Genomic DNA, 23,711 nt, shown 5'->3' with positions numbered 1-23,711 from the left:
TTTTTTTTTATAGTAAGAAGACAAGGATTTTCCAAAGTATTCAAATTTTAAATCGATATTCTAAAAATGCATAAATATCATTCTATTCCACTCGAAACGACACGACTCAATCGGAGCTGAGTTCTAAGCGTTGAGCGACAGCTCAAACTCAAGTGCCGGGTTATGCCGTCTGATGAGCGTTCGACTGTGAGCTGGTATGGAGCGGCGTGTCGCGGCGTGAACTCGGGTCAAGCGGCAAGCCGAGACTGAGCTCGCGCTCACCCGAGTTGCGGCTGAATCCCCGGTTGAATTTCTACCCGGGCTGCGATGATGATCGATACTTCAAATGGTTAGATCGCACCATTCTACCCGGCCGAGATTTGAACTCGGAACCTTTCGCATGTGAGGCAACGAACTTACCCACTGCGCCAAGCCACCTAAGGAATTATTGGAGAAGTCAAAAATAACTGTTTTATCGATTTTTCTATCTATGGAAGACATTGGGAGCATCGGACAATTTTATTGATTGAAAAAGATGGGAAATAACGAATGAAGAGAGATTGTGAGATTTTTTTGGATAAACGATCCTCCACTCCCATAAATCACTAATTTCATGTTTTCAATAGCTATTCAATCCATTAGTGTGTTCAGGTAAAGAAATCAACAATGTTTAAAATAGAAAACGAGCGTTGCGTTAAATTTATGGGGGTAAAGGTTTGATATTAAAATTTTTTTGAACAATATTCGAAAAATTCTTATGATAAGAAATACAAAAGCAGTATAAGCACAAAGCCCATCGCAGCCGTTTCAATGGGAACATCAGCGAGGGCTTTATCGGAAAAGAATAGACGTGAAAGGCAGAATAAATCACCAGGAATTTTTCAAGAGGACTCATGAAATACGATCACATAACCGAGAATTACCAACGACCGTGTGACAATATTATAGGGCGCATAACGGCTTGATATATTATGGCCTGGGCTGCTCTTCACGCCAGTTGAGATACGCGGTAGCGTATCGGCCACGGAAAAGTTTTGACTCTGACTGTACAAAGGTGGCCAAGCGCTACCGTGCATCTATACACGAAGCAACTACCCCCTCCACTACCTCCGAATCACATCCATTAAATAAAATACAAACGTGATTAGCTACATAAAAAATACTCTTAGTTACATTATATAAATCGGCCGCACGCTTCTCATTGATGTAAATATTTTTTTTGTTCAAATCAATATTTAAAAAATTACGCGCATAGCAACGAGTTCATGCACATTCTTGCATTTCACATCATCTCCTACTATTTTTTTTAACGGTGTTGGTAGCACTGCAGTACAATTACACGCAGGAAGAGGGCGCGCGGAACTTTACAAATTGACTTTGGTGCATGATTGATAAATTCCACAGATATTTGTCTATTAGGATATGTGCGTAAATGAATTCTCGAAAGTTATGGGATTCAAAGTAGACCTTCCTGTTTCGTGAGCAGAAAAAAATAGAAAATAGTTTTCATTCAATCTCGAAAAATAAAAATAAAAGGTCAGGAAAATAACCATGTGGCCCTAAAAAAAAACTTGTAAAATCTCCCTAAAAAACAAAAACAACTGTTTTTTGTAAAAAAAAAACTGCGCCAAGGAAAAGTTCTGTTTGATTCTTACTGAACAGTAGAAATTTGTTTAAAATACGAAGAAATGAAAAGAAAGCCAAGTCAGAAATGTCAAATGAATGGCCATAGGGCATAATCAGATGTCTATGAGAAAAATATCCCTAAATCGAGTAAGGATTGGAGAAAAATTCTCTACGAAATAAAAAATCTGTAGAAGCAGGACCAACGTCCTCGGCACAGAGTTTTTCAACTTACTGTCAAGTATCTATCTAATCTTCGATGTTCTGATCAGCGTCAGATTTTTTATTTCATAGAGAATTTTGCTCCAATCCTTATTCGAGTCAGCAATATTTTACTCATAATCATCTAGTTGTGTCCGATGTTCATTCCCTTTGACATTTCTGACTGGGCTTTTTTCATTTCTTTCAAAACTCAAAATATGCAAATCTTCAAATTGTTTATGTTTATGTCAATTCTCCAATTTTCTGAATTTATGATTCAACTCTCCAATTCAATTAATAATTCCGTGAATTTGCGGCAGTCATGAGCCCAAGTTAGATTTTATACACCGCCTCGAGCGCCCTGTAATAACTCGAGGAGCACCGGGTAGATTTTAATCTTGAGAAGCGTAAGCGCGTGAAACACACCTGACACGGTCTTGATTTACTACAAATTAGGTGACGGCTAATTTGTTTTTATCGAGAAAACCACTACCAAGAGAGGGATTTATATTCCGCGGTATCACACAACTATTTCCCATTGAATACTTTGACAAACTATGCAAGACCATCCCTATTGGACCAGAATACCAGAGCTGTCCGTGAATTTTAGTGGAATTTCTCAATTAATTCTGGACGTACCAATAATAGAGTTATCAGATATTGTATATTCCGTGGTTATGTAATATTAACATCAGATTGGGCGAGGATAAATATATGGCAAGTGTGAAATACACTTGCCATATTTTTGTCCTCAATTCATCGAAGAACCGTGACATCTCATTTTTCGAATAATGAGCTTTCATGGGCTGGGATCGAACTAGCGAACGCTCTGAGGTTCGCAGACAGCAATGTTCACCGCAGCGCTCGGAAATTCATAATATACTAGAACATGACAGTGGTTCTGGGGAGAGTAGAGTGACTCCGGCGAGCGTAATTGATGTTAGGTGTACATTAATTATGGGAGGTTGGATCGATAAATCGTCTGGAAGTCCTCTCCATTGACAACATGACTGGGATGCGACCCGGATTTACTGCTTATACACTGAGAGAAAAATCTGAAGTTCGATTTACAATAAGAAAATAGTTCTGGCATTTTGGTGAAGGATACGATTTTTTTTTATATGCGGCACATAACATTATAGTACCTTCACAAGCGTAATTTTTGCAAATCAAAATGCAGTTAAACTAACCAAAGTTCAAAAGTAATCACGACAAATCTATCGTGAGGAGATTAGTTGCAATGACTACATTCCATTGTAGTAATTGCTTCTCCGGCCATAGTTACCGTAACCCATGAAAAATTNAAAATAGTTGCAATGACTACATTCCATTGTAGTAATTACTTCTCCGGCCATAGTTACCGTAACCCATGAAAAATTGTTGAGGACTTTTTGACTATAATTCGATGGTGATGGAATATAGTCAGAAGAATTATATTTTTCTCTCAGTGTATTGCTGTCAAACGTTAGAAATTTATTTTCGAAACACAGGCTTCTAAAAGTCCCTCTTCTTTTACAGATTATCGTGCATAAAGTGGCACTTTTCGTAACTTACGATAGTAAACGAAAAGTGCTCTCCATGAGAGCATTTTTGATGAGGTTAAAAAATGTTCATAAATAATACTGTTCATACATTAAATAATTAATCTGTGGAATACTTCATGTATCTTCACTGAGAAAAAAAATTACTTTTGTCAAGGAATCCTTTTCTTGGGAGAAGAATCCATTTTTTAGGAGCGCATTTCTCCAAACCAGTTAGTCCCAGGTGGTTCAAGTCCATCTCCAAATATTACAATTATGCTGAATTATGGGATGATTATGCTGTATAGGATCTTGAATGAACTGCATTGACAACTATTAACATTTATAATTATTACAAAATATTTTACGTAAGAGAATCTCAAATTTGAAAAAATCGAAAAATAATGAAGGGTGTTCATTCATGGTCACATGTAGCATACTCATCTCATAATTGAACATAATTGTAACATTTGGAGATGGACATGGACCACCTACGAATGACTCACTTGGAGAAATACGCTCTTAAAAAAAATAAATTCTTCTCCCAAGAAAATGATTCCTTGGCAGAAGTAATTTTTTTTCTCAGTGTTTTTCATAACATAATGTTCGAAAATCAATTTTTAAGTATGGATTATTAGCGAAAAGAGGTGAAAGGAACCGTTCTTCATTTACTTCTAAACAACATTTCAAATCTTATTGTGTGATGTGCACATTTTGAAAACTTAAAACGGTCCATTCTGCCTCGCTCCGTCTCGTTCATTGAACTTTATTCATCGTGATTTCTATTATTCCATTGCCTCTGAAATCACTGATTTCGAATCTGTAAAATTGCCCCTCGCAATTTCTGCTGATGCTTCGAAGTTACCCGTTGAATAAAATCTTTCCAGATTAGAATGACGAGATCAAAAGCTATGCGATATCCTCAAGTTTATGCTTTCAGCATTCAAAACATGTCTCTGATAACTCAAAACTCACCTATTCATCGCCTACAATCCCATTTACGACACCTCGCCCCGTCCATCAAAGCGACGGTAATATTAAAGCAATTCCTAATGACGAACGTTAAATTCAATATTTATACACAAGCGTATAGAATCCACCCGAGAAAATGGGTATTCATCTTCCCTTGAACTTTGGTCCCAGAAGTTTGAGTAATGAAAGTTCCTTTAATAAAGTTTCCAAGTTTCCCGTAGAGTCCTACAATAGTGAAAACTTTCTCATCATCTCTTCGATATAATTCTCAAATGCAAATAAAGCTTGCAGTTGAAATGACAAGTTATTAACGCTCCCTGAATTATCCGGCTGATGTTTAGCACATTTCATAGTAAACGAAACGATGAATGATTCTTAGCATATCAAAGTCAAGAGAATAGGGAAAAGAGAAATGGTATTGAGGCACCTACCATGACCTGACCGACCCTACGTGAATACACATTCCAGTGGGAACAGTTGCTATTGATTGTCTTTACGTGAGGAGAATGCAAACCGCCGGTAGCATGAATAAAGAGTGTGCTACAGCATCGAGAGGGAGGACTGTGCCTGCGGAAATTCCGTGGACTATATGCACTGAATTCATCATATATTGACTGAAGAATGAAAAACGGATACTACATGGATAAAAATATTTCACTCGGTATCGGGGGCGCGAAGTTAGCCCGATTGGATGAAATAAAAATGAGGAGATCCGAGAAATTTCGGGGGGTTTTCGCGTGTAATGAAGAATTAATAGGGAACAGGCACTTCTGTCATCATTTTTTTACGTCGATACGTCTTCAATTTCATGTTGGGAGTCATTCGCGGAGTTAAATATAGCTAGCGGACAAAATTCATTTATTCCACATCTAGTATTCAATACCATGTTTAAAATGGTTTGGTGGTGATTGATATAACCTTAGAATTCGAATATCTTTAAAGGTACTGGTACCCACGTATGGAACAAGCAGGGTGTTCGAGCTTATCTGACAAAAGGCATGTAAGCGTTACTTTTTGCGTCATTAGTCTCTTCCTTTTTTTGCTTCTACCAATTCCATTGGTAGAACTCACATGCTACCGGGTGTCTACAGGAAAATATTCAACCTTTTAATGAAAAAGATTTATACAAAAGGTTAAATATCGCCGAAACTGCTCGGCCGATTGCGCCCGTCCAAAATACCAACCTTTAGTATTATAAGAGCTAGAACCATTCCAAATTTCAACTTGCTATCTCCTTTTTTCTCAAGTTGTTGTGCGTACAAGATTTTTCATGAAAAACGGAAAAACGGCAATATTTCCAAACTGTGTATTAAAGAGTCTATATATTTTGATAGACCTGCATAGAGCTCATCGAGACGAGTATTTTGAAAAAAACTTTGAAATCAGTGGAGTAGTTGTTGAGATATTCAGGAAACGCGAAATTTGAACAAGTTGTTATATCTCAGGAACTACTGGACCGATCGGACTGAAACATCGCGCCAAAGTTGAGTTGAATAATAGCTACAGTAAGCCAAAATTTCAAATTTTTATCCACAAGTTTCACCCTATTTATGTTGAATTTTTCTCAAAATTTATCCCCAAAAATCCAAGTTAGCGGATATATGCATACAGACATGACCCTAAAAAAATCATTTCTTCACGTTTTATAATATTCTAGACCATTTGCAATCAAAATTGGACGATCGAAAAATCAATCAAAAACAAGGCTGATTGAAAATGGAAATTCGGAAGCAAAAATTTACTAGAAAAAATCAATGAATTCGCTAGAAAATTCTATCGGAACTCTACTAAAATTATAGGAAATCCTTGTCAAAATTCCATTTTTTTTTGCGCTGATTCTGTGAGATATTTAATAGGAAAAAGTCAATAGATTTCGATTTTTCTATATAAAGATTCTCTTGCAATTTTTCCTATAAGAATATTTAGATAAGAATAAGAATACATGAACTTTCCAAGTTCTTTCACTCGGATCCGATAATTCACAACAAAATAAAATATAACGAAAAAAACTTAAACAATCCGTGCCCAATAATTTTAATAGGAAAAATCTCAAGAGAAAAATTCAAACAGAAAATTCTATTGACTTTTTCTTATCAAATATCTAATAGAATCTGCGCATAAAACAAATAGAATTTTCTAGAGAATTTTGTTAGTTTTTTATTGAATTTTTTCATCCCTGCTACTTTGGTGCAAAAACGTATAAGTGGTGGGATCTCTAGGTAGACCTTTGTCCACAACTATTTCTCCAATAGTGGAAAAATAAAAAAAATCTTTTCACTATTTTCTCTTCATTTTTCTGATATTCAGTCGTACTTTTAAAGAAATAAATATTATTTTAGAGAAATTTCTGTTGGAAAAAAATTTGTGGCAAAAGGTTATACGGGAACCAATAAAAATTGTCCTCAAAATTTGAGTGAAAATGATTCTGCAGAGCCCAATTGACCAGATTTGATGTTCCCTAGATTAAGTTTATATGACCTTTTACCACCTCGTTGACCTAAAATTCCCAAAATAGCTAATACGATCCGTCTTCATTTAGAATGGGAACAAGATTTTACAAAAAAGGGAGAAAAGTGGCTTGATTTACGTCTTCCAAACATCTTACTTCAAGACAACTTTTCCATGTATTTTTTCTATTCTGATGCTGCTAACAGATTGACACTTTCAATCACTTCAAGTCATTCGTAATCATGACGTTAGAATGCGCTGGTCCAAATATATTTATTTCACGTTTCGCAGATTCGGATAAACTCAGCTATTTTGTTTTGTTCTCCATGCATACTATCGAAAAGCAGCGAATATATTTCTTTGAAAATGTTTTCCCCTCGTATCAGGTCGAGAGGGCAATCTAGTATTGGTTCCCATGTTCCCGGGGCTCCAGAATTCTTTTGTCCTGATCCTTGGTGAATTGAACGGATGCCGACGAGAAACATAGACTCCCATAAAGATGAAATAAGAAATATTTTACGATGGATGGCTGTATTTCATGGAAACTTTTGGGTGCATAACCCATTTAGGGAATTTCTGGAGTTGTTGGGAGAATATTCAAAAAATTCTGAATTCTTAAAAATCGTCAGGGATATGTTATTCCAATGTAACGTTTTTTGTCACCGGTTTATTCGGATATTTATTCTTCTTGTCTCAATACGATAAAACGAAATGAAAAATCATATTATAGCGCCACATGCAAAACCATACGCGCGCATAGCGCGCGTACATCTCTAGTCGTCACAAAAACATTGGATGACATAAAAAGTGTGGGAAACAGCCTTCTGTGTAAGTCGAACCGTGACTCTTCCCCAGTTTTCTGAAGAGGATAATAGACGTGCAAGAAGGAATTTTACACTCTGTGTGAAATTTTGTCATATGCGACGCCATAATTTCGTCATGTTCAAGAAAAAATTCTCTTTACTTCGCACGTCAATTTTTAATGTACGTTTATTTTTCACCCCTGAACGACAAAATGTCGTGCGTTACCTCAACATTCACACCGTAATTTTCTATTCAATTCCTTTCATTATACACAAGAGTGTGCAATGAAAAATTTTTAATGCTTGACGTTGCAGCTATACGGAAAAAATATCTACTTTATACCAGAATCAGGTATATGCATAATCAGGAATTGAGTATAAAATATACCAGATTCAGGCATTTTTTCTGCCTCATTTATTGACCCTTATTTTCAAATACTCACATTTTTTTTATATTCTGACCCTCATTGCTTGACTTTTATTTTTTGACTCTTATTTTGTTATCCTTATCTTCTGACACTTATTGCTCGACCTTTACATTAAACTTAACAGGGCTTGGTACTACCGGGCTTGATACGAATGAATATATCCTTGAATTGAAATAACCATCTCCTATGCGAGAAACAAATAAAGGGAAGGGTGGGGCAATATAGACATCTGGGGTAAAATGGACGCTCAAAAAATTTTCATGAATTTTAAACAAGTGAGAAATTGCTCTTGTATTGCATACAGTATAGTCACTTTTGCTAATAAATTAGCAATATGCTTTCCAACGGGTATTTTGCCCATCATTTCTTTCTATCATATATAATTTATTGTTTATTTCATTCTGTTAAATTGAATAAGATTTTCGTTTACCTAATTTTGTCAGATTTTGAACTTAGTTGAATGTTATCAGCCTCATTATTCTTATTATCCCTTTTCTTCTATACAACCGATTGTCTTTTTTACAGTTCTATCTCTCCCCTCAATCTTTCGATGAAATGTTGATAAACAAATTCTATTTATACATACTTGAGTGAGTTTAACACTTTCAGGAAAATTCATGAAAAATCCAAAATTTTCAACAATCATCATAAAAATCAAATCAACCTTATAGCTATCGTAATAATCTTTCAACTTCGACTTAATGGCACACTGATAGAGAGGATTAGTTATTGTTAACGGATGGCTTTGTTTAGCGACGAGGGTCTATTCGGTCTCACCAAATGTTCATTCGTTAATAGTTAACAAATGCACATTTCAAGAGCCTTGTTTGACTCGATTTTCACTTTTCAAGTGAACCATTCGTTAACTATCAATAAATATGCATTTGGTCATAATCAACTCTACCATTCGTTAATAGTTAACGAATCTCGTTTGGAATAAATGAATCAGTCTATCAGTGCATTACAACAAACATTTTAAACTATGGTTGAATTCATTCAAAGCATGATACTGAGTGTAAAAAAATACAAAATTTTTGAAAATTTTCGAATAAATCAAAATAACGATTATTGCTATTGCCTTAATTTTCAAATTCGGTCAAAGGGACATCCAAACAAACTTTAAGCCATCATTCAATCAATTCCGAACTTTTTTTTTAGTTATCCTTGGACAACCGATTGTCGACAAAATTCAAAAATTACAAAAATTAATCGATGAATTAAATTTTAATTAATGGGGATCGATAGAGCTCAGTAATACCTACATTGGAAAAAAAAAGATTCAATTCCATCCATTCAGTAGCGAACAATTGAAGAGACCTTCCATTCGCAAGCAAGGTAATTTTTTTTCAATTTGGAAATCGCAAACGTGACTAGTGTTTCAGAAATTGAATAATATTTTCGAAAGATGAAGAATTGAGGAAGAAATCGAAGTGTCCATCGAATTCCGACGAGTCCAACTTGTCATCATTATCAGCAGTTATCGGTTTCTTTAGGAAGGATCAGCCAAAGAATGTAAATTAAATCATAAAAAAATAATGTATCAATTGATTTTTTCAACTATTAAAAATAAGTATTGAGTGGATCACGGATGCCGATCATCCGCCGACGCTGGACAACCAATATCGGCCCAACGTTATCCAACCAATAGCTAGCCGAGGCTGGTCTTTTTGCCCACGAGTACTTGAATTCAGTAGTGAAGTGGTAAACCGGTATAAGTCGATATTGACTGTTGGCCAGTTTTCAATGAATATCTCAAAATCTAAGGGAAATAGCAAAACTTTTGTCATAACCTTTTTGTAGAGAAAATTGAGAGCTACAAAAAAGGAAATTACAACAATTTAGCTATTTCCCTTAGATTCTGAGATATTTATTGAAAACTGGCCAATAGTCAAGATCGACTCATACCGGTTTACCACTTCCACACTGAATTTAACGTGAACTATCCTGCCAACACCAGAAACCTTCGAAAATCCTCCGATCTCAAGCTTCCCGAGTGAAAATTGCTTCAGGCCCACCTGAAGCATGATCAGAACTTGATCAGGTTTTTGTAAGGTTCGACTGATCCGGTGATTCCTGATGAGAACCTGACCAAGTTCTGATCCAGCAGATCGGATCCGAAAAACTACAGGCGGGTTCGGATCAAGTTCTGATCAGGTAGACATGATCAGATAATGCCTAATAAGAACCTGACCAAGTTCTGATCCAACAGATCGGATCCGAAAAACTACAGGCGGGTTCAGATCAAGTTCTGATGAGGTAGGCACGATCTCACCCTGAGGTCGGCTGCCTGACACCAATTTGATCAAATTCGGATTTAATGTCTTTGATCGGAATTTGAACGGGGTTAATTGAAGAGAAAATGATCAGATTCAGATCCGGCCCACCTGACATTAATTTTAATAAGTTTGTCAGATAATTTAATTAACTATTATTATACTATTCAAATTAAGTTTTATCAACCATTATCAATCATTATTTTCAGTCTTTAAAAAGAATCATTATACTATAATTAAAATAAATTAAATTAATTTAATTTAATGAATTTAATTTAATTAATCAATTTAATTAACAGCCAGCCCTTCTCAAATGTACAGAAGAGAGGGATGATGATGTCCCGGGTAGAAATTCAATCGGGGATTCAGCCGCAACTCGGGTGAGCGCGAACTCAGCCTCGGCTTGCCGCTTGACCCGAGTTCTCGCCGCGACACGCCGCTCCATACCGGCGCACAGTCGAACGCTCATCAGACGTCATAACCCGGCACTTGAGTTTGAGCTGTGGCTCAACGCTTAGAACTCAGCTCCGATTGAGTCGTGTCGTTTCGAGTGGAGGGTGCAATAGAATGATATTATGCATTTTTAGAATATCGATTTAAAATTTGAATACTTTGGAAAATCCTTGTCTTCTTACTATAAAAAAAAATGGAATTCCACTGAACTTTCTATAAAATTTGAAATTTACTGATTTTTCCCTCTGTCATCGAATATACTATCACTCGCTTCAAAATAACAACCCATAAAATTTGGCTTTCTTCCTCACAGTGCGGAGATATATGGAAATGAGATAGAGAAATTATATGAGATAGGGAAATAGAGTTGAATTTTTTCGATTTTTTTGATTGTTCCAATTAATAAAGAATAATTCTCAATCATTACTACTTTAGATCGTTTATTTTACTTTATTGAATGAAGAACAACGTTAACGTTTTTCAAGTCATTATTTTTCTTGATTTTGTTTGTTGTATTCGCGAGAAAAAAGAAAGTTTTGACTACGTTTCAGTGAATTGTTCTACCTTGTATTTTCAGATTAATCCCATTCGATTAGTTAATATCATGTTATTTCTGATGAGCTTGTGATTCTTCATCTGAAAAAGCATGCCATCTTCACATTTATTCGATTGTTTTTTCGCTCAAATCACGATGCCATCGGACCTGTCAAATCATTATTGAGGTTAATTATACTGGGATTGAGTAATTGGAGATGAACCTGAGATTGAGCAGTGGCCATTCAACTAAAACCCGGCGAAGCGTTTCGCGTAATAGTCTAACGCTGGGCTGTGAGCGCGTGACGCGGCTCAACCTCGGGTACATGTGACGCGCGTGGAGTTTATCCCAAGTTGGGGCGGAGTGGCGTATTTCTAGCTGGGATACGGGTTCCGAGCCGAGCTCGAGCGGCGTGATTTCTACCCGGGGTCGTAAATACTTAATACGTATTAGAGGAGTATCAAATTTACACGCAAATGATCTTAAGAAAAAAAATCACCAAATGTCTATTTATTTATTAGAGTTATTGTTATTATCATTATTATTATTTATTGATTAAATGAATAAAAATTTAATTGAACATATTTTATATCTGAGAATACACACGCACATCCGCGAGATCAGGAATAATCGTAAATTCAACGAATACCCCGATACAAATCATATAGGCAATGTACAGTTTACTCAATAGTAATAGCGTGATAGCGTAGTGGTTAGGGCACAGGATTAGCAATCATAGGGTCCCCGGTTCGATCCCCAGCATCGGTAAAAAAATAATAAGCCTTTTCAAGGGTAATAACAGTAGAGATTCATTAAGAGAGGCGGCTTACGGTGAAAGAATTGAATTATCTTTTGTTTTGGATTAGTTATCATTGATAATTGTTATTGACATAGACAGGTCATTCGGTTTTCATACAGTTGACTTGATCAAGTTCGGATCCATTCGTCCTGATCAAATTCGGATTGTTCAGAGGCGTAACATGTCTGATCAAGACCGGATCCGTCAACTTGATCAATACCTGATCAGTGGTCAGGTCTAACCTGATCCAAACTTGATCAAGACCCGACCGGAATTTCCACTCGGGTTCTCGCCGTCTCCTTTTTCTCCCTGCATCAGATAGTAAAAAATTTCGGGGATATAGAACTGAAAAAATAATGATGGTCAAATTGTCATGAATTGTAATATCATTACCTCATATGCAATACCAAATATTGATATTCAACGTTTCCTAATTTCCCATGTTTCACCTTTCGTGTTGCAGAGCATACGTAACATGATCGCATCAAATACCACGGATGCATGTGAAACACGAGATCCATGCCAACACGGTGGCATTTGCATCTCCACGGACACTGGCCCAATCTGCGAATGTCGCACCGGTGACTACGAGGGTGAATTCTGCGAGAAAGGTTAGTCCCCACCCCTCCATTCAATATCATATTTTACTATTTCAGGAGTTCTATTTAGCTAACATTTCGTGAAGCAAGCTCAACCGTTCTAATATCCACTTCTGGAATTCATAGAGAAATTTTCAGTCTTCCCTTCTTAACAGCTTACATCTGACGTCTCCGCTCGGAAGTAGAATTTTACAGCACGAAATGTGCTTTCCGTGAACCCTTGGATTCCCGGAAAATTCACTGATGACCGGTTACCAAGATTATAAGCTCTGAAAATTCTCCCTCGCCACCATTTCTCCACTCCGCTGTATTATTACAGCGTTGAACGCAAAAATGTTTCTTCACCCTTTCGTTTGTGTCGGTATGTACAGCCCATTCTGTTTCCCCATTCGTGGGATTAATTTGGGAATCACGCCAATTTCAGCGAGGGATTAACCTTTTATTTCACTGCTTTAGCCTTTTTCTCTTTCTATTTTTTATTTTAACCCCCTGTTTTTTGAAATAGGCAATTACTATATAGTTTGTGGTATTAGTTTTCCCTGGTTATCCCATTCTATTATTCTGGAATATGTGAATTATAACCCAAGTACAGGACTGTCAAGACAGCTGAGCTATCTCAAAATGTCCTAGACAGACGCTACACTGAGAGAAAAAAAATCTAAGATCAAGTCCAGTCTTGGCACAATCTTGTCTATTTTTCGATTAGATGCACGAAAGATTGAGGCAAATTGTTTGATTGATGCAAACTATGCATTCTTATGGCAAGAATTTACAGGTTTTCAAATAACTCATTCGAGTTTGTTACAATCAATGAACGAATTTTTATAACCTTGATCATTGATTACGACAAACTCGAATAGAGATGTGGAATCTCGCTATTTTTACCTTCCGAAAGTAGTCGTTACAATATGAGAAAGTAATCGTTCCTTAATACTCGTTGCTCGTTACTTTTTTTTATCGGGGAGTGAAATAAAAAATACGAGTTGAATAGCGAAAAGAATCAAACGAAGTAAAGTGGCAGGGTTAAACATATTTTTTCGGAATACACATTTTGATTATTATTTTTCAGTAAAATTTACTACTAAATTGAAGGAGATCATGTTTATTTACTAGTGCGTTATGTCATCAGACAATAAAAGTATTATCTGATAAATGTGACTTTATAATCACATTCGTCAAATAATACTTTTATTGCCGTGTGAAATACAATATTTTGTGTCATTGGGCCCAAAAACCGCGATCTGATGGAGCGAAACGAGGTTAGAATCGCAGTTTATCGGCACTAATGACATAAAAATGATTGATTGCCTGTAATCAAGATGGAAAAGAAAATGATTTCGTGGTGCTGTCCTTTTAGAGTATCATTTTGTAATCACCATATTACGTTGTTACTTGTGTAGCGGTTTTGTGGTTCCAGAGTGCCGAATGGGCTAGGAATGGACGGTGGACGGTCAGATAGAAATTTAAAAAAAATACCGAATATTCGTCCTATCCATAGTCGTTACTTTCGGATTTTAGAAGTAATGAATGAAAAGTAGGGGAGCTGGCGCCTGTACCGCTCACCTAAGGAATAACGATAATTTTCGCATCCCAAACTGTGATTTCGAATAAAAATTACAGTCGCAAAATATTCTTTGCCGATTCAGCTAGATATCAAGAAGTCTTGGATCCTCAATTCTTGTTGTAATTCCGATAAATTATCAAAACAGGAGCATAGAAACTGCGTGAGCGGCGCGGATAGATCCCTATATGGCTCAGGACATAACCTCTAGTCAATAGCTGTGAAAATAAAATAATCCCCGATGTTGGATGATCCCATGAAATGAATGGAATTCAGATTTTATTTCATAAATTGAAACGCATAAGAACAAAATGATATTGTGAAAATGTGAGAATGGTACTTCAATTATTGTTCCATGTTTTTTGAGGGAATAATAAAAAAATACTATGGCTCTATTTGAGTTGACCATCTTCTTCCCTTTTAGAACAAGTTATGCATTTCAGTAGCGAAGTGGTAACGTTATAAGTGAATTTTGACTATTGACCAGTTTTCAATGAATATCTCGGAATTTAAGGGAGATAGTAAAACTTTTGTTATAACTTTTTTTGTGGAGCCAATTGAGAGCTACAACAAATTTAATTGCGAAAATTCCGATATCTCCCTTAGATTCGGAAATATTCCTCAAAAATTCAACTGGGAGATAAGTCGACTTGAACCGTTTTACCACTTTGCTACTGATTTAAATATTTATTTGTAATAACCATCTGAACGAATCACTTAACCTCTCAAATAGTGTATTAACGGCTTCTGTAAAATATTACAGCCATTCTCATTTCCAAATTCTTCTTTTATGATCCAAAAATATCTCTTAAAGTAGATTTTCCTAAGAGGAATCACGAACTATGTTGTACTTGCGTGATTGTTTTCGGCCATAAATGATTGCATACGTGAGCCGTCAGACACTAAACGGTATTGGTTTCAAACCGAGCGATATTAATCACACTGGCTGAGGAAAATCCGTCGTCGATTTCAAAGGCGCGCTCGACTTTGAAAAAAATTCAAAAGCGTGGACTTTGTTTCAAAATCGCACTGGTGAATCAAGGGTGTCGTCATCAATTAATTGTTTTCGGCCTTTGGAGTCGTAGTTTATGCCGTCGAAAAAGCGCGGCCTTAATTCACCGTCACCGGAGTTTAGTTCAACATCACCCATTCACACGAAATTTTCATGTATTTTGTTATTAAAAAATCAGTCGAATTCTGGCGTATTCAATGGAATTGCAATTTTCAGGTCCACATGATAATGAAAATTATTAAATAATTTTAAAATTTTATGCAACATTTTTCCTGAATTTTCGATCCACTGAAAATTCAGTTGGATATGATATACAATTTTCGCAATGAATTTGGAAATTCCATATGTCAATGAAACCTCAGTGATAATGTAACGTGAAAAACCGAAATATCCTGAATTTCCAACCTGAATGAGAGATTCCATGAACGATTTGATCTTAAATTAAATTCAAATTCACAACATTGAGAATTTCGGTGCAAGTATTGCTTAATTTTCAAAAAAATTCTAACAGTGTAGGCCTTTGGAACGAAGATTCTCTCGACTTTGATTCAAGAACTTGTTTTTTAGAAATTGTTTTAAATCAAAGTCGCGAGACTTTAAATGCTTTTATGGTTGCAATGCCTTGAATTAAGCCCCGCGCCCTTGGACGAGCGTGGGATTTTTCTCAGTGTGGGCGGTATTGGCGACATTGTCCAAATTTGAGAAGACATTCTCTAATTATTGATTAAAAGATGAGAGAAAGTAAATTTCGGTGTCAAATAATATGAAAGAGTATTACAAAGCGATTGATCATAATTTGATGTGATGGTAATGCTATTATAATCCTATCGTAAAAAGGAGAAAGGAAATCGATCTCGATATATCTCGCAACTCTCGAATCGCTGTCACCGTAAGACTGAAACCGAAGCGCCACTACGTGAGGAGATGACAAGATGCGTGCGTAGCGCACGCGACCGATCTCGTAGTGAAAAACCTTACGTACTGGTCCAGAAAAATCACATCGTAAGGCCGTAAAAATCCTGGGGTGCTATTTTTGTCATTTAAAGGGGTGAGAAACCTAAAATTTTCATGAGAATTACATACTAATAATAGAGTTCTCAGATTGCGTGAGAGAGAGTGTGGGGAGAGCTAGTGGTTATGGAAAAAGTCAGGTGAGCGGTATTAGTTGCTGAACGGTGCAGGCGTTGTCTCCCCTAACGACTAGTTATTACCCACGCATCACTAAACTCGAATGAATTATTTGGAAGAACCTCCATTTTTGTCGCAAGAATAGTTCGATTCCCTTGATCTTTAGAGGGAGGTTCGTGGCAAGAATTTCTTTGCTGCTAGAAAATTTTTCTTTTTCTCAGTGTAATAAAGGTGGCTATATCAATACCCTTGTGGGCCTTTCCAAGCTGCGCCTGAATTGGAAAAATTCAAAAGGGCAATTTCATATACCTGTTGGGAGAAACTAGAGGCCGTCTCCTATGTTCCCCTCAGCGCAGGGAAAATCTATAAGCAGAGTATTTGTTATTAGAATTGCTTGTGATTTTTAATAATTAAGAAAAATTTCGAATGATACCTACACACAGAAAAACCTAAACGTAAATTGCGTTTTGCTAAATGTAATTAACGGTTTGCTGAACGTAATTTACGCCTAACACCGATATGATGTCTGTATTTTTTTTCGTCATCAAAATCGGAATTTAGGCTTCAAAAAGGAGTATTTTTTGGTCAAAATGAAAACATAAATTACAAACCAGTCTCCGTACTAGATACAATCCAATTTTCGTACAAAATACCACAGAGCCTGTAGGGAAATAAAATTACAAGAATTGCGTATTTCACACTTAACTTGCGCTCAGCGGGGAAAATATTTTCATTTGATATTCCCTGTACAAGATACTATACGATTTCCATTTTTTATTATCATTTAAGGGGAGACTACTATGAGTTTTAAAAGTCGTGGGTTATTGGAGTGAGATTTTTCATACGTCGAAGATCGATTATATAGATCTGCAAACGAATAATTACTGCAAAAAAAAAATTTTTTATTGCTCGTTTGCCCAAAAATGCTTAAAATGCTAAAAACTGTCCAGGGCCTCCAATTTTGAGCTACAATTTTTTTTTTTTCAAAATGTTCGGACAAAGTGTGGAACAACAATTACGAGCCAGTTTTTTGGAATTCGACTCCTACATAGTTGATTTCGGTTTTTTTCATATAAAAAAATTCACTATTTTTGTAAAAAAATACAAAAAAAAGCTAATTTAGCCATGTAGGAGGCGAATTTAAAAAAAACTATCTCGTAATTATTATTCCAGATATTTTTCCGAAAATTTTGAGAAAAAAAATCCTGCGTAGCTCAAAAATTGGAGGCCCTGGACTATTTTTGGTATTTTAAGCATTTTTGGGCAAATGAACACTAAAAAAAATGTTTTTTTTGCACTAATTATTCGTTTTCAGATCTATATAATCGATTATCAACGTATGAAAAGTCTCACTCCAATAACCCACAACTTTTGAAACTCATAGTAGTCTCTCCTTAAGTACGATTTTTGATGTGAAACACGAATGTTTGATTATAAGGTATTGTTCCTTTAAAACATTCCAATTTAGAGTAAAAAACTCGGAGTAAGTTGCTTTATAAACCCTCCTGAACTGGCTCAATGAGCAAAGCGCCGCCTTTTCTCGATTTTGTTTTGTTGCATGCAAAATTACGTACGAAAAAATTTGTAAAAATTACAATGCTTAGTTCAAACCCTCTAGAATGGACTGGTAAANGGAATTGCAATTTTCAGGTCCACATGATAATGAAAATTATTAAATAATTTTAAAATTTTATGCAACATTTTTCCTGAATTTTCGATCCACTGAAAATTCAGTTGGATATGATATACAATTTTCGCAATGAATTTGGAAATTCCATATGTCAATGAAACCTCAGTGATAATGTAACGTGAAAAACCGAAATATCCTGAATTTCCAACCTGAATGAGAGATTCCATGAACGATTTGATCTTAAATTAAATTCAAATTCACAACATTGAGAATTTCGGTGCAAGTATTGCTTAATTTTCAAAAAAATTCTAACAGTGTAGGCCTTTGGAACGAAGATTCTCTCGACTTTGATTCAAGAACTTGTTTTTTAGAAATTGTTTTAAATCAAAGTCGCGAGACTTTAAATGCTTTTATGGTTGCAATGCCTTGAATTAAGCCCCGCGCCCTTGGACGAGCGTGGGATTTTTCTCAGTGTGGGCGGTATTGGCGACATTGTCCAAATTTGAGAAGACATTCTCTAATTATTGATTAAAAGATGAGAGAAAGTAAATTTCGGTGTCAAATAATATGAAAGAGTATTACAAAGCGATTGATCATAATTTGATGTGATGGTAATGCTATTATAATCCTATCGTAAAAAGGAGAAAGGAAATCGATCTCGATATATCTCGCAACTCTCGAATCGCTGTCACCGTAAGACTGAAACCGAAGCGCCACTACGTGAGGAGATGACAAGATGCGTGCGTAGCGCACGCGACCGATCTCGTAGTGAAAAACCTTACGTACTGGTCCAGAAAAATCACATCGTAAGGCCGTAAAAATCCTGGGGTGCTATTTTTGTCATTTAAAGGGGTGAGAAACCTAAAATTTTCATGAGAATTACATACTAATAATAGAGTTCTCAGATTGCGTGAGAGAGAGTGTGGGGAGAGCTAGTGGTTATGGAAAAAGTCAGGTGAGCGGTATTAGTTGCTGAACGGTGCAGGCGTTGTCTCCCCTAACGACTAGTTATTACCCACGCATCACTAAACTCGAATGAATTATTTGGAAGAACCTCCATTTTTGTCGCAAGAATAGTTCGATTCCCTTGATCTTTAGAGGGAGGTTCGTGGCAAGAATTTCTTTGCTGCTAGAAAATTTTTCTTTTTCTCAGTGTAATAAAGGTGGCTATATCAATACCCTTGTGGGCCTTTCCAAGCTGCGCCTGAATTGGAAAAATTCAAAAGGGCAATTTCATATACCTGTTGGGAGAAACTAGAGGCCGTCTCCTATGTTCCCCTCAGCGCAGGGAAAATCTATAAGCAGAGTATTTGTTATTAGAATTGCTTGTGATTTTTAATAATTAAGAAAAATTTCGAATGATACCTACACACAGAAAAACCTAAACGTAAATTGCGTTTTGCTAAATGTAATTAACGGTTTGCTGAACGTAATTTACGCCTAACACCGATATGATGTCTGTATTTTTTTTCGTCATCAAAATCGGAATTTAGGCTTCAAAAAGGAGTATTTTTTGGTCAAAATGAAAACATAAATTACAAACCAGTCTCCGTACTAGATACAATCCAATTTTCGTACAAAATACCACAGAGCCTGTAGGGAAATAAAATTACAAGAATTGCGTATTTCACACTTAACTTGCGCTCAGCGGGGAAAATATTTTCATTTGATATTCCCTGTACAAGATACTATACGATTTCCATTTTTTATTATCATTTAAGGGGAGACTACTATGAGTTTTAAAAGTCGTGGGTTATTGGAGTGAGATTTTTCATACGTCGAAGATCGATTATATAGATCTGCAAACGAATAATTACTGCAAAAAAAAAATTTTTTATTGCTCGTTTGCCCAAAAATGCTTAAAATGCTAAAAACTGTCCAGGGCCTCCAATTTTGAGCTACAATTTTTTTTTTTTCAAAATGTTCGGACAAAGTGTGGAACAACAATTACGAGCCAGTTTTTTGGAATTCGACTCCTACATAGTTGATTTCGGTTTTTTTCATATAAAAAAATTCACTATTTTTGTAAAAAAATACAAAAAAAAGCTAATTTAGCCATGTAGGAGGCGAATTTAAAAAAAACTATCTCGTAATTATTATTCCAGATATTTTTCCGAAAATTTTGAGAAAAAAAATCCTGCGTAGCTCAAAAATTGGAGGCCCTGGACTATTTTTGGTATTTTAAGCATTTTTGGGCAAATGAACACTAAAAAAAATGTTTTTTTTGCACTAATTATTCGTTTTCAGATCTATATAATCGATTATCAACGTATGAAAAGTCTCACTCCAATAACCCACAACTTTTGAAACTCATAGTAGTCTCTCCTTAAGTACGATTTTTGATGTGAAACACGAATGTTTGATTATAAGGTATTGTTCCTTTAAAACATTCCAATTTAGAGTAAAAAACTCGGAGTAAGTTGCTTTATAAACCCTCCTGAACTGGCTCAATGAGCAAAGCGCCGCCTTTTCTCGATTTTGTTTTGTTGCATGCAAAATTACGTACGAAAAAATTTGTAAAAATTACAATGCTTAGTTCAAACCCTCTAGAATGGACTGGTAAAATTCCTATCCCTTGAAAACCCCATGAATACCATGAAAAATAATAATTTAGTGAGACTGGTAAGAAAAAGCAGCGCCTCGCTGCCCGGAGCCAGTGGACTCGTGTAGTCGGTTTTTAGCCGCGCTGTTGCCACGTCGTTCGTTTCAGTTCAGACATACTAGGAACGTCAACATCTCTATCACGTGCCGTGTTTGGCGTCTCATAAAAAACGCGAATTAATTATTTTAGAGCGTAAATGGTGTTTAATTTGAGAAAAATGTGTGCAGTATAGATTTTTATTCACGTATAGGGCTCCAATGTGACAACACCGCGCTAACCGTAACACGGGCGGCGCGTTGCTCACTGAGCCAGTGGACTGGGGTGGGCATCGAACGCCAGTTCAGGGGGGTTAATTGGGGCCTGGTAGACAAAATCGAGACTTTCATTAGGATTTTGGTTTTCATAAAAATTGGCTTGAATTTTGTTTGTTTTATCCATCTATCAATGAAAAAATAGATGTTAAATACATGGTAAAACACATGTAAAACAGATATTCTACCAAGTTTCATGACCAATGCATTGAATTTCTTTTATGAATTATAACAAGTGCCCATTCGGTTTGAAATTCAATTCATGTGCAATGAAGTCCTAAATCATATATTCATATATTTCGAATAATTTCTGCAATATTTCAACTCCATTTCCACTCAATTCTAGCCCATTTGTCCAGTATCTTGTCCGGAGAATACGAAACGAAAGACATTCAAGCCAGAAAGTGGGGGTATGCGTCGGCACGGTTTCAAGCCTAGTATCTTGTACGAAGAATATACCGTACTTTCGTGTAAGGCATCTATACACGGTGTCCCATAACTACGCACTCCAATTTTAAGGGCGAAAAGAGGGTGAAATTTGGGGTCGAAAGGTCCTGTTCCACTTTGCTGTGCGACATACCCCTGTCGAGTTTTTCAACTTTGAAGTTGACCAATCACAGTGTTGCTCCGCCGACTGGACCAATGGTTCTCAACTCAATCGTTTCTGAATGAGAAAAATGGTGATCCAGGTGAAGGTCCAGGTTAAGTTCAAGTGCTAGGAATTCTTCCAGGTGAGGGGAAAATTTCCGGAACTGTCCCAGGAAGAGGTCCAGGTTCAGGAACTGTCCCAGGTAGAGGTCCAAGTTCCGGAACTGTTCTGGGTGCATCTCCATGTCCGGGAACGGTTCCCTGCGAACGTCCAGTTCTGCACATTATTCCAGGTGGACGTCCATGTTTAGTAACTGTTCCAGGTGGAGGTGCCGATTCGAGAACTGTTCCGGGTATACTTCCAGGTCCGGGAACGGTTCTGGGTGATCGTCTAGGTCCGGGAACTGTTCCGGGTGGTTGTCCATGTCCAGGAACTGTTCCAGGTGGGCGGCCATATCTGGAAACTGTTCCAGGAGGAGGTGCAATTTCGGGAGAGAGTTCCAGGTGGAGGTCTAGGTTCAGATCCAGGTTCAGAGGGAGGAAGAGAAAGAGGGGAGCCCACCTGGAACAGTTCTTGGACATGGACCACCACCCGGAACAGTTCTCGGACCTGGCCCTCGACTTGGAAGTGTCCAGACCTGAACGTTCACCCAGAATCGTTCCCGGACCTGAAGATGTACCCGGAATAGCTCTCGAACCTGCACTTCTTCCTGGAACAGTTGTTAGACATGTAGTTCCACCAGGGACAGTTCCTGAACGTGCATCTCCACCCGGAACCTTTCCCGAAACTGGACGTTTACCCAGAACCGTTTCCGGACCTAGAAGTGTACTCGAAACAGTACTCAAACCTACACCTCCACCTGGAACAGTTGCTAGACATGGACATCCACCTGGAACAACGTCCAAACCTGGACGTTCACCCGGAACGGTTCCCGGATCTAGAGGTGCACCCAGAATACGTTTTCGAATCTTTGCCTCCATTTGGAATAGTTTCCAAACCTGCACCTCCATCCGGAACAGTTCCGGAACTCGGACCTCTACCTGGAACAGTTCCTAAACCTGGACCTCTCCCTGGGACACTTCGCAGTCCTGGACCTAACGCTGGAGCAGTTCCGGAAATTTTCCCCTCACCTGGAAGAATTCCTAGCACTTGAACTTAACCTGCACCTCCATCTGGACATCTGTCTTCACCGAGCCCTCCACCTGGAGCTGGATTCCTACCCCTCTGCCAATTCCTGGACCCCTAACTCTGCCCTTGATTTTCACCCTAAGAAAAAATTTCATAATCACCATTTTTCTCATTCAGAAACGATTGAGTTGAGAACCATTGGTCCAGTGGGCAGAGAAACGCTGTGATTGGTCAACTTCAAGGTTGAAAAACTCAGCAGGGGTGCGTCGCACTGCAAAGTGGAACAGGAACTTTCGACCCCAAATTTCACCCTCTTTCCACCCCCAAAATTAGAGTGCGCAGTTATGGGACACCGTGTATACAAGTCTGAATCCGAGCTGAGTGATATCCCCACTTTCTGGCTTGAATGTTTTTAGTTTCGTATTCTCTATACAAGATACTCGACAAAGGGGCTACCCTAGTAGAAATTTCATTGCGCAGAAATGTCGCGGCGTAAGTTGGTGCACGACATTGCCTTTCGTGGCGATGTACCTCAGAAAGGTAGGCAGCAGGCTCGCTGAGACAGGGGTGAGCGCGTCTTACGCGGGATGGACCTATCAGTGTCCGCCCTAACCTCAATTAATCCCGTCGATCAAAAATTCATAACCTCCAAATCATGTGTATTCATTCAAATCAATTATTGAAGGATTAACGATTTGTTAGTGAATAATAATCTCTTGCAACTAATTGATGATTGTTATTATCGATAAAATGAAAAAATGGGAGCGCACCGTGTCAGTGTCGCATACGGCAGCGCATTCCGTACGTGAATGTCGCTGTAACAGACAATGTCGCAGGGCTTCTCACAATTTCTACTGAATTGAGTGGGAATGGAGTTGAGATATAGCAGGAATTATTGGATATATATGCATCTATCATCTTGAACTTAATTGCACATCAATTGAATTTTAAATTCAAACAAAAAAATTACATTTTTTTCAACTCCTGGTTAAATAAAACATTACATTAAAGAAGGAAATCGATATAGGGTTCCATACAGAGAAAAAAAAATCATGAAATTGATCAATTCATCATGGTTGAATTTATCCATCGAAGAATGACAAACTCAACCATCATA

At 37.2% G+C, this 23,711-nt stretch overlaps 1 protein-coding gene across 1 annotated transcript in view; it reads left to right on the top strand.

Annotated features, from left to right (window-relative positions):
- LOC107047949 (neurexin-3b) overlaps positions 1 to 23,711 on the top strand; it is a gene marked incomplete at its 3' end in the record, with an annotated part of 300,303 nt that overhangs the window by 131,556 nt on the left and 145,036 nt on the right. The window contains exon 3 of the mRNA XM_015270882.1: positions 12,498 to 12,645. Coding sequence (XP_015126368.1) covers positions 12,498 to 12,645 — 148 coding nt within the window. The remainder of the gene's footprint in view (positions 1 to 12,497; positions 12,646 to 23,711) is intronic.

This window comes from Diachasma alloeum, unplaced genomic scaffold (genome assembly GCF_001412515.2).
Source record: "Diachasma alloeum isolate Michigan unplaced genomic scaffold, Dall2.0 Dall_scaffold_78916, whole genome shotgun sequence".
NCBI classification, from domain to species: domain Eukaryota; kingdom Metazoa; phylum Arthropoda; class Insecta; order Hymenoptera; family Braconidae; genus Diachasma; species Diachasma alloeum.
The sequence above is the reverse complement of the archived record's forward strand: the minus strand, read 5'-3'. Positions and strand labels throughout refer to the sequence as shown.